This window comes from Macrosteles quadrilineatus, unplaced genomic scaffold, assembly GCF_028750875.1.
Source record: "Macrosteles quadrilineatus isolate MER2022 unplaced genomic scaffold, UCM_ALF_1.0 Scaffold_3__2_contigs__length_128488019, whole genome shotgun sequence".
NCBI lineage: Eukaryota > Metazoa > Arthropoda > Insecta > Hemiptera > Cicadellidae > Macrosteles > Macrosteles quadrilineatus.
Window position 1 is genome coordinate 41,304,155 of NW_026542596.1, and position 15,442 is coordinate 41,319,596.

General features: G+C 33.7%; 1 protein-coding gene across 2 annotated transcripts in view; it reads right to left on the minus strand.

The window, feature by feature from the left end:
• Positions 1-254: 254 nt before the first annotated feature.
• The window catches only part of LOC128991043 (sex determination protein fruitless-like), an 87,753-nt gene continuing 72,565 nt past the window's right edge, over positions 255-15,442 (minus strand). Inside the window, exon 5 of one of the 2 annotated variants that reach the window (XM_054413759.1) lies at positions 255-735. In XM_054413759.1, coding sequence (XP_054269734.1) covers positions 458-735 — 278 coding nt within the window. In that variant the 3' untranslated portion in view covers positions 255-457. Of the gene's footprint in view, positions 736-8,260; positions 9,383-15,442 lie in introns of those variants that run through there. The other variant, XM_054413761.1, reaches the window with a different exon arrangement.

Genomic DNA, 15,442 nt, shown 5'->3' on the forward strand with positions numbered 1-15,442 from the left:
ACAAATTAATTTAAAACTACATTAAGTGATGTTCAATAAGTACAAGTGTTGCATTGTAAGGCAATTGAAAAGACAAAATAAAATTCAAATAGCAAAAACAGACTATCAATTACTAAATTTAAATGATGAAAATTACATTTAAACATCTATAATTACAAGACACAGTTTCAACATGTTAAATTGTATTACCTATTTATAGTATTAGCTAAACACACTAATTTCATTTCCAAAGGTAAAACAAAAAAATACAGAAATATACTAAACAACAATAAAAATATTTCATTCAAAACAAATTGAGAATACACTTTAAAAATCTTTTTAGTTTATAACAGTGCTAAACATTTTTCTTCATTTGATGAAAGAAATAACATAAAAAAATTTTACAAATAAAAAAGAAACAAACGGCAAAGAACTCAAGGCAAGATGGTGAGGAAACGAGGGTTTATCAGCGATGTGCTTAGGTTGGCGATGGACTAGGGTCTGGACCTAAACTAACGTGGCTGAGCGTGTCGACGGTAGCGCACGGGTGTTTGTAGCGGCAGTGAGTGCGCAAGTTATCGCTCCGAGTGTACGTTGCACGACAGATCGGGCACACAAAGCGGCCGGGGAAGTGGACGTGGTAGTGATTGCGAATGTGAGTCACAACTTTGCCGCACAACTTGCAGCGGTGTAGGTTGGAGAAGCCGGGAATGGAGAGACGATCAAACGCCAGCCTCATGTGCCACGTCTTGGTCCCTGCAACACACAATCTACTAAGAGGATGGTGTCTGATGCAGGTAAACATAAACTGAGTGGACACAGGTGAAAATTCACATGTAAATATCCATGTTATCTTAGAACACCTTGATTTACGCTTTCACATACAGGAAAGGAATGGAACAGAATACAGTACTAGCTGGAGAAATAATATACAGTATTTTAGGGGTATTGGGAGTAAATAAGGTGGGATGGCTAAGAATGAGAACAGAATAGGAGTAGAAGACAGTGAGGAGAGAAATTCAATTCCCCAAATTTGGAAATGGCAAAATCTAACGTAAGTCATTTTCTTCTTTACATTTTATACAAATAACATTTCAATATTTTACTTGAATTCACTAAAGCATCACTAACTGTAACGATAACCCCATTTTCATATGGATGAAAACAAAATTTTATCATCGACATCTATTTTGGTGTAAACAAAAGTTCAGATGATTGACAACAGAATTCAGCACAAACTCTGAAATTGTAAAAGCCTATAGGACAAAGGGCTTTTACAGGATATCATCCAAACCCACAAAAAGCACATCTACAGGATAAGAGCTGTAAATTGATACACAATATGTTTATGAAAATAAATATTTAGAGGTTGATTTGTTGAATACAAAAATACAACAAATTCTTTTAATAATGTAGACAAACAACGTTATAATAAGTGATAGTTTATAGATCTATTGTTCTAGAAGGCTGAAATGATGTTTTGATTGGTGAAATGGTATTGAATGAGTATAAGTATAAACATACCAGTGAAGGTATTGGGGCTTCATTTTTTTTTTTTATAAACTTATTTCACCAATAATCTGTTTTGCAGCGATCGTGTGAGACGCTGATGAACTCCTCGCAACCGCAAAAGAGCTACACTATTTCGCGATTAACGTAAGAGTTGTACGAGTTAAGTCATGCGCGATTGCGGAAGATGTCCAGGATTTTATAGTAACCGGGGTAGTCAAAGTTCATGTCAAACTCAGACGCTCGCGCAAGATGATAACTATTTCTCCATGGCCACAGGAGTCGTTCATGATTTTGCTGCGATCGGATGAGACAAAGATGACGTCTCAGCGCTCGCACAAGATGCTAACTATTTCTCCGCAGCCATATGAGTTGTTCATGATTTCGCCGCGATCGCAGGAGATTATGTCTCCGCGATCGCACATGATGTTCACTGATTTGCCGGGAACGTAGAAGATGTTCACAATTCCTCTGCGACCACGGCAGATGTCCACGATTTTACTGTGACCGCAGAAGGGGCCTACAATTTGGTTGTGATTACTGATTTTGTATAAACCGATTAGTATATCAATTGATATATTTTTATTATTTCCAAAAACACCCAATTTTGATTCGATGCCAAAAGGTCAAATTTTTTTTACTCAACCCGAAATAATTAAAATGACTGACCCCGACATATGACCCCTAATATTATTATAAAAAAAACAAAAAACATTATACTTATTCATTAAATAGTCTCCTATAGGTCTTTTTGACAATCGTATTGTTTGAAGCAAAATGTCACTTCATCGAGTTGAAGCAATATCACGTTTATTTCTAAACCTTAAGTTTCAACCTTCGAAGTATCAGAATACAGAAGGGCCTCTCTGGTGAGAGACGCCGAGGGCCTCATAGATTCTTAATACTGCCTTGTCTACAATAGTAGTTTTTAATGTTATTTTCAAATGTTGTCAATATCTTGGTGAGAGATCCATGTCTTTAACTACTAAATTACTTTCCATTGATCAAGCCAGACTATAGTACAGTTCCTTACTTGCTGGTCAACAATTCCCGTTGCCCAGCTGACTTTCCAATTTATTTGTAATTTTTGGATGGTTTCATTTAATTAGGGGTTTGTTTGGTTCAATGGCGTAACTTACTAAAACCCCTAAGAGGCTATTGTACAGAGAAGTAAGGTACAGAGGAAACAATTAATGGTACATTTAAGTGGTGTCTAGCATTTGTACTGGTCTGGGGCAAAGTCCAGCACCACTCCCCTCACCCTCATGTACTACAACGCTTACAGTGGAGGAATTTCCGCTCAGTGCTTGCCATTCAGGCTCTTCCTTGCTCGTCACAAGGGTACTTCCAGCACAACATACCAGAGCTGAAAGCGCACAGTGGTCCCATAAGCGAATTTCCTCTGTACCTTACTTCTCTGTGGCTATTTTAAAGTTTAACAAAAATTGAAGAAGCAATATATTCATCACTACAATAAACTATAATGAATGGTTGGGATTTATTCATAGAGGTTTTTTTCTATTAGAGCGCAGGAGTTCGGTTCTTGGAGACTCAGGCTCAAGTCTCAATTAACACCAATGGCTTTTTGTGATATCCCGTTATGTTGTGGTTTGAAGCTCATCTTTAGCTGAAGGCCCATTCATCACTTCAAACATTTAAGTCTCTTAGGAAAAGAGTAAAAAAATGAAGGTATGCATCAATGTACAGCTATTTTTATACCAAATGGTTTTCAATAAAAAAGTATTTAAAATGGTTAAACGTTTTTATAAATAATAATCACATGATTGCACTCGATTTTGTGAAGTAGGTATTTCTTTTATAAAAAGGTTAAATACCTGTAGTACTGTCAGTGATCCTGGAATTTAGGTCAGCGACCCAGGTTTCGAACCTAAAGGTTCATTTTCAAGCAGGTACCATAGTTAAAACACATAATCCTCTTCATAACTGTGGAGTCGTTATAACACACAATACACGAACACGAAAAAATTTAACATTAAATAAAATTGGCAAATTATAATACTGGTACGGTAGCGTGCGTGGTGTACCAGTATTAGCGTGCTACCGTACCAGTATTATAATTGGCCAATTTTGTTTAATGTTTTCGTGTTCGTGTCTTGTGTGTTATAACGACTCTCCACAGTTATGAAGAGGATTATGTGTTTTAACTATGGTACCTGCTTGAAAATGAACCTTTAGGTTCGAAACCTGGGTCGCTGACCTAAATTCCAGGATCACTGACAGTACTACAGGTATTTAACCTTTTTATTAGTAAAGTAAATTACGTGATCCAGAGGCTAAACATGTTAAGTATTTTTTTGGGCGTCGCTTATATAGCGTTGCGTTTTGGTGGTTCAAAACTGGACCCAGCTGTTCCTGATCATTGGGATTTAAATAAATGATCCTGGCTAATGAACCAGCTGATTTTAGCCAGTAACAAAGCTATTGATACTTTACTTAACTTTGAAATGGCGACCATAAGAATGTAGGTATTTTAAGCCAAGTATGAATTGAGACTAGTGTAGGATAAGATCATCACACTCCATTCTACTCTCATCCTTCACTCATATTTGGGTTAAAATACACACCTAGGTGGGGTCCCTATCTCAAATAATTGATAATTGATAGTCCACGATTATCATATTGTTGCGGACTATGAAATCCCGAGCTCGTGAACCTCGCCTCTTAGAAGATGTTCTTCTAATGTTTTTAGAGTATTAGTCTATGTGGACGGGCAAATGCTAGGTTAAAAGAAGCCGGCAACCTCTTATAAATTAAATAAAAATAAAAAATTTTAGCATTCTAATTTGTAATTTCTCAACCTAGTGAAAACGGCTTGTATATAGGCTAAACTTTTACTTATTCTTTTATTTTCAATGTATTCAAGAGACGTTGTTTTTTAATCTTTTTATTATTGTGAATTTTACTATGAATTAACTATGACCCGAGTACTCATTTGAAGGAAGAAAAAAAACAAATATTCCATTCTATATAGATTACAATAATGATAGGTTGATTTAAAAAAAAAAATAACTGTTTATAAATTGACATTTAAATTTGTATCCCAAGAGAGGTGTTTAATGAACCTGGAAGCAATTTTTTTGGAGTATGTTCTTACCAAGATTCAGTGATATTGAATTATTCATGTTTTTGGCGAATAACAGAAGTTACTACCTATTAAGATATGACTATTATGCTATTTGATATGACTATTTCAGATTTAGGACAACACAAAAAATTTAAACTAATTTTAACTAAAATATTTCTTACTGCATACCTAAAATAAATATAGTGTCCTTATTATTTGTAAAGTTTAAGATAAAATCAGAAAAATGTTTAAGTGCTGACACCATAATAATTAAATAAATATTGTTGATTTTTACTTTGACAATGGAATATAGGTGGGGTCTAGTACAATTAACCATATATGCTAAATATGAGGAAAAGTGCACAATTAAAAGCAATATGAATATTACTATCAATTTGTAAAAGTAAAATCATTTAACTAACATCTAGGCCTAATCCATTTTTTACGTTTTTAATATCTGTTTCCCTTATGAATCATGCATATAGGATTTTTTGGATAGATAAAAATGTGACACCAACTTTTGAGCACCAATTTTATTATTTAAAAAATACTGCTTAATAGTACACAAAAATCTAAGACATTTCACACTACCTACAATTAACATTAACATCTTATATCAAATATTTTTGCATAGTAATAGAAATTAAACCATAGTGAACAGGTATTATTTTGGAGAAATGGGAATAACACTCCAAAACAACAACTAAGAGGATGGCTAGTTTTTGTAAATGCATTTGATCTATTTTGAAGGAAAATATAAAATAAAGTTGTACAAAATTAATACTTAAGTTGTCATACTTACAAATTTAATTTTATCAAACCAACTTCTAAACAGTTTTCTAAAAAAACATCTTTTATAAATGTAACTCATGTACTCATGTATGTTTGTCTATACAAACTGTACAGTCTTTTAAAATCTCAATCATTGACAAAATATTTAAATTTTAAAGTACAGTAGGGTACAAAAGAACATTCAATGTATTTTGTCTATTGAATTTCTAACTGAGGAATTTCTATATCACATTGATAGTCCAAAGGTTTCAGTCAAACTATAATTTAGATTTTCCAAAAAATATTTGCTTGTGACAAAAATTCGTAGGAATACTGATCATGAAAACTTAAAGAAAATTAGTTAACATGGCTATGGTACAATAGGTACCATTTTTATCCGCTTATTAAGTAAACTTCCTAATTAAGATTTACTTTTAAAAACTTAATAACCATTGCCATTGTTAACATGTCTGTCACGACAATTATATTAAATAGCCTACTACAATTTTGTATCATATTTAACATTTGTTTTTGTAATAATACGCAAGATATTTTTTTAATGATTTAACATTCAAGGACAAGGGCCCGAATTAGAAAAATTTGTTGGGTTAGTAAGATTATCTGAATGGGGAAGCACATGAATCGTAAAACAGTTTATACTATACATAATGGTCACAGAATGTCACTGTAAATATGTTATTTTCAACCTTGACATAATTTATACCTTGACACCCTGTATACAACTAGGAAGAAATATTCCTGCTAAGCAAGCAGGCCAAGGACCCAATTGAGACATCTTTCTTGATACTGTCTAGAAACAGTATACAGGGTGGCTGAAAAGTAACTTGCACCCCCCCTTAACTTTTCAACCATTTGAGATATTTGAAATCAGTTTGCGGCAACCTTCTTAGATATGAGGGGCTACAATAATTATGGTCAATTTTGAAAAATTTTCCCTTAGGGGTAGTGGGGGTAGGGGGTAGCTCAAAATTTTCAAATGACAAGCATAGTCGAGTTTGGTATCATTTTACAGGTCTTGACGAAACATAAACATTGACATAAAGAAAACCAAAATCGGCTCACTAACAACAAAATGGCGCCCTAAATCGTTTCAAATCCAAATAACCATGAGGGTGGCAGAAAAATTAACTTGCACCCTCTTTAACTTTTTAACTATTCGAGATATTTGAAATCGGTTTGCGGCAACTTGTTTGGATAAAAAGGGCGACAATAATTATGGTCAGTTTGAAAATTTTGCCCTTAGGGGTGTAGCGGGGGTAGGGGGTAACTCAAAATGTTTAAACAGCAAGTATAGTCAAGTTTGGTATCATTTTGTTGGTCTTGACAAAACATAACAATTAACATAAAGAAAATAGAAATCGGCCCATTAATAACAAAATGGCAGTTCAAAATTACTTTGAATAACTATTGTCTCAATCATTTTTAGCTGCCATTTTGTTATTAATGGTCCGATTTCTATTTTCTTTATGTTAATTACATGTCATGTACATGTATACAGTGCATATATTTGATGTTTTGTCAAGACCTACAAAATGATACCAAACTCTACTATACTTGATGTTTGAAAATTTTGAGCTACCCCCTACCCCCGCTACCCCTAAGGGCAAAATTTTCAAAACTTACCATAGTTATTGTTGCCCTTCATATCCAAACAAATTGCCGCAAACCGATTTCAAATATCTCGAATAGTTAAAAAGTTAAAGAGGGTGCAAGTTATTTTTTTTTGCCACCCTCGTGGTTATTTGGATTTGAAACGTTTTAAGGCACCATTTTGTTGTTTGTGAGCCGATTTTGGTTTTCTTTATGTCAATGTTTATGTTTTGTCAAGACCTGTAACATGATACCAAACTAGACTATACTTGTCATTTGAAAATGTTGAGCTACCCACCCCTTCTACCCCTAAGGGCAAAATTTTCAAAATTGACCATAAATTATTGTAGCCCCTCATATCTAAGAAGGTTGCTGCAAACCGACTTCAAATATCTCAAATGGTTGAAAAGTTAAGGGGGGGGTGCAAGTTACTTTTCAGCCACCCTGTATACAAATTAACATCATGGCTGTGTAAAAATTGTCAAGGTTTATAAAGAAGTTTTATATTTCATACAAAACTCAGCGAAAAACATAATTCAAAAATATTATCAAAGCTCAGCATTTTTTAAATTATTATTTAGTGACCAAGATTTGAATATCCAGTTCTGAATAAAAGAAAATAATACTAAATATTATGGAAAAATTGTTCAAAGGTTTATTGCGGACATTTTCCATCACAATAGTAAATACCCCTGCCGCAGCAAACCTTCAGACTTAGCGAATTTCCATTTGCCTGATTGGATTTACACTCAAATGTCTCCTTAAAAATATCACATCTTTTCCCTATTTAAATAGAATTAGTTTAACAAGTACTTAGGTTTGCTGCAACAGGGAGGGTAAAAAAGTGTTTTTCGTTGTAAAATGCTAATACTGTAGGCCTAGTTTAGTAAAAAATGAATGTATTTTCCAAATTTGATCAAAATATGTTCATAAACAAGCCAACTACAAAATTTGACTTATTCATCATAAGAATAACATGGGAATTTTAAATTTACAATATTTTGGAATATTCTCCGTAACCATTAGGCGCATAACAACACTTCATTATACTAAATTATTCATTTTTCTAAGCTCTACAGAATGGTTTGGAAAGAAATTGCGAAATTTTGTGTTTTAAGGGTCGAAAATGGGAAAACCCTATTTTCCCCCCATAAAACCCCACTCGTTTGAATAAATGCAGGTTTACACGTTTGTACAAAATTTCATCAAAATCGGATAATTTTTACTCGAGTTATCGTGCTAACGGACACACACACACACACACACATATATATACATATATGAATTTTAACAGATGTTGTTTTTGGCCTCTAGGGACCTCAGAACAAAAAAATTAAATCGGTCCCGGGTTCAGGTATTACCATGAGTACTACGGTAATAGCGTATTCCCTATATGGGAAATTTGCTAAAAACAAATAGGCCTACACGCCATTCTGAACGGGAACTAAAAGATAGGAAACTAAATTGTTCAATAAAAGCGGAAATCACGAGGTCCCAAAACTTGCAATTCGTTAACTTGTAGTAAACTTTGTGATAGGAATAATCAAAAGTAACTTTTTTTTGCGGCATTGAACATTGCTCCACCAAATTGTTGATTTTACTTTTTCAGGGACCGGGCGCCATTTCTGGTTGTCTCCGTGTTTCGGATTGGTCGGCCATGATGCTTCAGTCTCATTGGTGGAGTCATTGCGAACCGTGCAATTAGTGTTCCGTTGTGTGAGCTATTTACCCTACATCTTATATAGACTTTAGTGTTTTGTTATTGGTTATTTTTTGTATGTTGTGTCATGACTTTACTGCTATACAGTGCATATATTTGACTGCTTCTCTCCGTAGTGTATTCCAAGTTAGGTTGGGCTTTTGGTGATTGTTAGTTGTAATGTGTTAGTTAAGTTTATTCACCTGAGGATGGAATCAGATTCTAGATCCCGAAACGTTGTGTATTGTTTTTTACCATTGTAATGGAAAATGTCCGCATTAAACCTTTGAACAACATTAACTCACCATCACCTACAATGAATTTATGTAAACTTTTCATATCTATGACACTACATTAAAATTATCTTAAATACAGATGTTTTGTCTTTATGTTATGTAAGAATAACAATTAATTGTTAAACTAGTTTTTGTACATTCCCTTAAGCTTACACAACTATTTTTACAACTGAGCTGGTAACGAGTGAGTAAACGGAGTGGGAAGACCAGGTAGTGAATCTACAGCGTAATGTTTCATTCTGATGTGACATTTGAGGTTATCTTTTCTGGTGAACGGAAGGAGACAGAACGGACACTTGAGTATCTGCGGAAAGTGGCTGACCCGATGATGCCAGCGGTTAGTCACAGTCTTACCACACAAACGACAGGTGAAGTGAACGCTTGAGACTCGCTGGAACATTGTGTCGTACCCGAGACTTGTTCCGTTCCCCCCTGCAACACACAGGGTCCGCTTACCACCTACATTGTTCTAATAGCAAGACTGGATCACTCTTTCCGACTTCGGCAAAACGCAAAACACATATCAGATCATTAAGTTTACACATTTATGTCAATTGGCTAATTCTTCTAAAATAGTTTGAAAGAAATAAAATTGTATTTCTCAATACTGTACAAACAATTAACTCAATATAACAAAATTTAGTTGACTGGTGACTACACATTTAAAAATCTGAGGAAATTCAAGCTTCTCAGAATTTTAATTCTTTAATTTAAGAGTCCTTGGAGCCTAGACGCCATTCAATCTCAGTAAGTCACTTAATTTTTTTTAATTTCTAATATAAAGCCGAGAGTGATACAGTCTTCATATTTTTAAATTTATGATTTAAAGAACTGAAAAGTCAAGTGCTATATTGCATTCCTCATGCAGACTAACCCCAAATGTCACTTATTACATTACATTCCTTTTCTACTGAATTGCATTACTTTCAGTACAGGGCAGACCATGCAATACTTTATTCGGTTTATCAGAATGAAACATACGCTAATACGATTCACTACAGAAAGGTGTATATCAGACTAGATGGTTATAAAGCTAAAATTCAAGACAAAATATGCTATCCACCTATGAAAGCGAATTCCAAGAAACTTTACTGAAGGCAACAATTTAAACTAATCAGGGAAGGAGGAATGTTAATTTAAATGGAATAATTCAAATGTCATCACCATCATTACTTAGAGTACGGTACTACTCAATAATCAGTGAGCTGGAATGTACACTGGTAGCTTACTAGATGAGTACCTGGCTGGAATGAGGTGGGTAATTTTCCCATATTCAACACCATCAAGGAAAAATAAATGTATCACTTTTACAATAATGAATACCTACACAGATAACGTTCACAAAATGAATGCAACACTTATGATGCCAGCAGGTTGGCGAACATATTACTGAACAGAATAGGCGAATGGCAGCCGCAAACTGGGGAGACATGTTAGCCGGTTTACCTAGCTTCCAGCTATGCAACAACCGAGGTTACAGTTATAATTCCAACCATCTAGGCTCTCTACGCCCATGGGGGTAACCAGCCAGGCTCCGCTGTGTATGGGCATGTTGTCAAACATGAGATTGTTTTTAATTGACTAGCTCTCCTGTGTACTTCCAAAGCTTTTGAACTATAAACTTAAACTATGAATCAGATGTTAATTTATTGCCCCATTAAGTCTCTTCCTTTGTACTTTTTTAGTCTTCTTAGTATGTGCAGCACTATATACTTCAATGTCTCAGCTCCGTGGTTCGGGGTTTAAGGGTTTTCAGAGGAAATATCAATTTAGAAATTGATTGAAAATAATGTAATAAAAGTAAATTGTACCAAAGGATTTCACAACTGAAAATAACTTAAGCGGCTGTTGAAAGAAGCAATACGATTTAAGAGGTCATAAACTTGTGAAATTACATAAAAATGTACCTTCAGGACATAAATTGACCCTCAGGAAGATTTTATTATAGTAATTGTAAATGTTGGTTATTATGACATTTGCAAAGTGGAATTTTTTACTCTCCGTAGAAAAATTGAACACATGGCTAAAAAAAGGCTTTCCCAGTAACTCTGTAGAAAATTGTAAAGCAGAGAGGTAAGCAGAAGCTGACAGAAACAGTGAATATTTACATAAGGTTGTATTTCAGGTTTCTACAGTATATTGATTGTTTTTAATAAATATATCAGCCATAGTTATTATTCTTCAATTGGATCACTGCAGTGAAATTATTATGTACTTTCCTCAACATTGAACTTTTTTTCTTCAATCTTAGGGCCAACTTATCGCTCATTAGAAAAAAAGCAAACTTAGTACAATATGATTAAAATATGAAATCTAATTCATTCACACCTGTCAGATACAGTTTTTAGCAGTTTATGTCCAGATGTAGATGGCATTTTTGTTGTGATACTAATGGCGTCCGATACATCATTCATTATAGTTAATCCCAGAATGCCCGCAAGGGGTAAATTTCTTCCAGCCACATCTTTAGTACAATATTAAGTATGCGAAAAGGTACCACAGTGATTCCTGCCCTTAAGTACCTTCTAGTCGAGTCCTTTACTAGATGTTTTTAAAGTCCTAAATTAATATAGCGTCAGTTTTCTAATGGTAGATCTTATATTAAGTCAGCGCTGTACACTGTCAGGGGACTTAATTCCCCCCAGTCCAGTAATGAATGTTCTATATCAAAATTATAAAAAATACCCCCGCCGCAGCAAACCTGCAGACTTAGCGAATTTCCATCTGCCTGATTGGATTTAAACTAAAATGTCTCCTTAAAAATATCACATTTATTCCCTATTTTAACAGAATTAGTTTAATGAGTACTTAGGTTTGCTGCAACAGGGAAGGTAAAAAAGTTTTTTTAAATGTAAAATATTAAAAGGTACTGTGGTTTAGTAAGAAATTAATGTATTTTCCAAATTTGATCAAAATATGTTCATAAACAAGCAAACTACAACAGTTGGCTTATTCTCCATAAGAATAACATGGGAATTTTAAAATTACAATTTTTTTGAATTTTCTCCGTAACAATTAGGCGCATAATAACGCTTCAATATACTAAATTATTTGTTTTTTTTTAAGCTATACAAAATGATTTAAAAATAAATTGTGAAATTTTGTGTTTTTAGGGTCAAAAATGGGAAAAACCTATTTTTACCCCATAAAACCCCCCATAAACCCCTGTTCCCATAGTCCGATCATGCTGGTTCGCGAACTCATTCAAGTTTATCCCTTCGCCTTACACCTTCAAACAAAATTTTATCAAAATCGGACAAAAATTACTCAAGTTATGTGCGGATGGACACACATATATATATCTATATATAGATATATAAAAATTTGAACGAATGGTGTTTTTGGCCTCTGGGGACATCAAAATTAAAAAGTAAATCGGTCCCGGGCTTAGGTCTTACCATGAGACCTACGGTAATAGCTACTTCCCTATAGGGAAATTCGCTAAAATGACAAGATACTTAGAGACAGGAAACTATATTGAGACCTAAAAATGCAGATAAAAGACGCTAAGGACAGATAAGAACGTGTTAGGACTCCCACAATGAGTATCTACTGAAAATGTCTTGGAATGAAGCCAGATATGAATTCTTTTCATGAATAAAATGTATATAACAAAAATGTAGACCAAAACAACCAACTGCTGTGCTAATCCTAATGACGGGATCATCTACAAGGACCATAAAGTAAAAAGTAATATTGACTGTTTAAATGCATAGAGAGTAAGAGTTTTGACATTGAGATTTTTTTACATATTAGAGTGTGTGTAACAATATATAAGTTTGATATAGTTCACATTGAGGTTCCCAATGTGTTCCGAATAAATTGCTTGTCGTTTATTGATCAGATCCAATAAAACTATCATGAGCTCTCGCGTTATGACGACAGGCCGCGGGTGCTCTAGGGGTTAAAAAGGTTTATTAAAAACTTTGAAGTGTGTAAATGAACTGTTGTTATATAAACTTTAATTGTACAAACTAAACACCACTTTAACAGAAATTATACTCTGTATTTTTCCATACATTTTAAACAGACATAACTTATCATGGATGGAACAAAACATTTGACGAGCTTTTTTGAAAAGTGTCTCTATTTAATTTCTTACATCACGACTGTCATTAAACTAGATGGTACTTGAGGGCAGGCCATATGAACTGCAGTGCCTTAAAATCAGCAAGAACCGTGTGGAAAGCAATATTGCAGGAAAACACGGTAAAACAATTAGTACAATAAAAATACAAAGACAAATCTATTTTTACTACATACTAGTCTAGTTCAAGGACATTTCCTGGAAACTCTTATTGGATTCTAGGTTTTAGACTTAAGGAAACCTTGATTATTAGATTATATTAGAGCAACGTGCAACTCTTCAAGTTTAGGATTCCGAGTGTTTTTGCCAAAATGAGGATGCAACAAACCAAAATTAGATATTGAGGCACTTTGTACATGAACAGGAAGTATTTAAGCCCCTCCCCTCTTGCCAGCTGCATTTTGAATCAAGAGTATTTTACTTGGCATGTCCATTGTTCAAACTAAATTCCATTGAACGAGTTTGGAATATCATACTAATGTTATAAATGTGAAAATTTTTGTGTTTGTTTGAAGTTCAATCACTCATTAACTACATTGAACATTCTTGTCATGACGGACATTTTAAGTATATGGTTTATGGGGGTGTGACTTGTAGTTTTCTCAAAAGTTCATGGGTAGGCCTACTTTGGGATTTATATATGGATTTATTGTGTCTCGCACAGTTTAAAAAAATATGTTGCAATTAAAAATCATTCAGCGATTAAATTACAATTGAAAACTTTTTAACACAAAACAATATGTCTAATCTCCGACCAAAAAATCTTACAACATAAAATCTTGTACATAAAAAGTAATGTCGTGACTCTTCGATTTCTCTAAGGTATAGTTCTTTTATATTGACTCTTCTAATACAGGTAAAGAAACTTTTCCACCAGAACAACTCATTCCAGCAGGCTCATCTCAATGCTCTGCACTGTATATATGCTCTGCCCATTCGATATATTTTTAATAATTTGTGTTGTCTATAGTCCAGTGTTGCGCCGTATTCTATTGCATCACTTTTTAAACACACACCAAGTATATCTGTTGAATCCTTTTCGCTAATCTATATACTTATTTAATACGCAAGCAGGTTTTTTGTGACAATTACTCCTCCGAAACTACTGAACCGATTGACATGTTTTTGGTGTCATTGGAAAGAGCGTAACGTGAAGTTGTGCAGGAAACTTTCTTTTTAGGGAAATAATTAGAGGGCGAGGCCCTAAGGCCCTTTAAAGTTTCTTATTTCTCCATAAGATTAGCATGGGAAACAAAAATTGTTATGAAACTCCAGCTGTTGTCAGAAATTAAATATTCATAATTGGTCTCCATGGAAGCATGAGAAAATTCACAATGTTTACATTTGCTCTGACATTTAAATGTAAACAACCAGAACTGTCAAATGCTTATTTCAAAATTTCAGACAGCTGATCCAAAAAAATTAAACAACTATGTGGTAGGTTTATTTAATCTTAAACTTTAATATACTGTAGATTATTTATTATAAATCTATTTCAATGATTATGAAACAGATTTTTCCTGTTGCGAAGCAAAAATTAAAAGTGAGAAGAAGAACATATGTTAATTGTAAACAGTCAATGTGTATATTATATATGTTGCATTAAAAATGTGTATAGTTTTGGATGTTGGTTTGTGTTTAATTATATAAGTTATTAGTTATTGAATTTTTATTTTAAGGATTTGGCATATGAGTAAGCTTATGATAAATAACACCATTTCAGAGTTCTGCCAGTTTTCGCCTAACTCTGTCCTGTAGAGTTTAAAGTAGCCTACACCTTATTGTCATAAAAGCTGACAGCCTTTTTACGTTGACTTAAATTGTAAGCTTACCTTTTCCCGTCCATGGGCATTTTGATTGTAAAAAATTAACCCTTTAAACTGGAATAGGACTTATGTGAATTGTGAGTATTTCCATTAGTTAATAATCTTTTAGTTGACTCTTTTAAATCCGAAATTATGTCAGTTATTAGTTTTTAAACAAGTTATTTGTTTATAAATAACTCCTGTACTTCTTTGCGATTGCTCGATTTCGAGCAACATGTACACTAGTAATTATTAAATTAAAAACATAAACATAACTGTAAACAATCATAATTGACAGTTTTCATTGTGTATGGCTGCTTAGTTCAAATTAGCTTTTGTCATAATATAATGCAAACAAATTAATAGTGCTGCACTCTGTTAGTAAGCCTTATAACTTTTAAATGCTATTGAATATCATAGAACTAACTTGTTTAATTGAAATAACAGCTGACTAAATTCTTTAATTCCTTTAAAATATGAATACTCTTAATGTCAACATGGTAAATTCTAGAGCCAGGGCAAAGCCCGAAAGGATTTTTTGAGATAAGAATAGGCTTATATGTTAATCACTAATCTTAGCTATCACCATACCAAATTTCA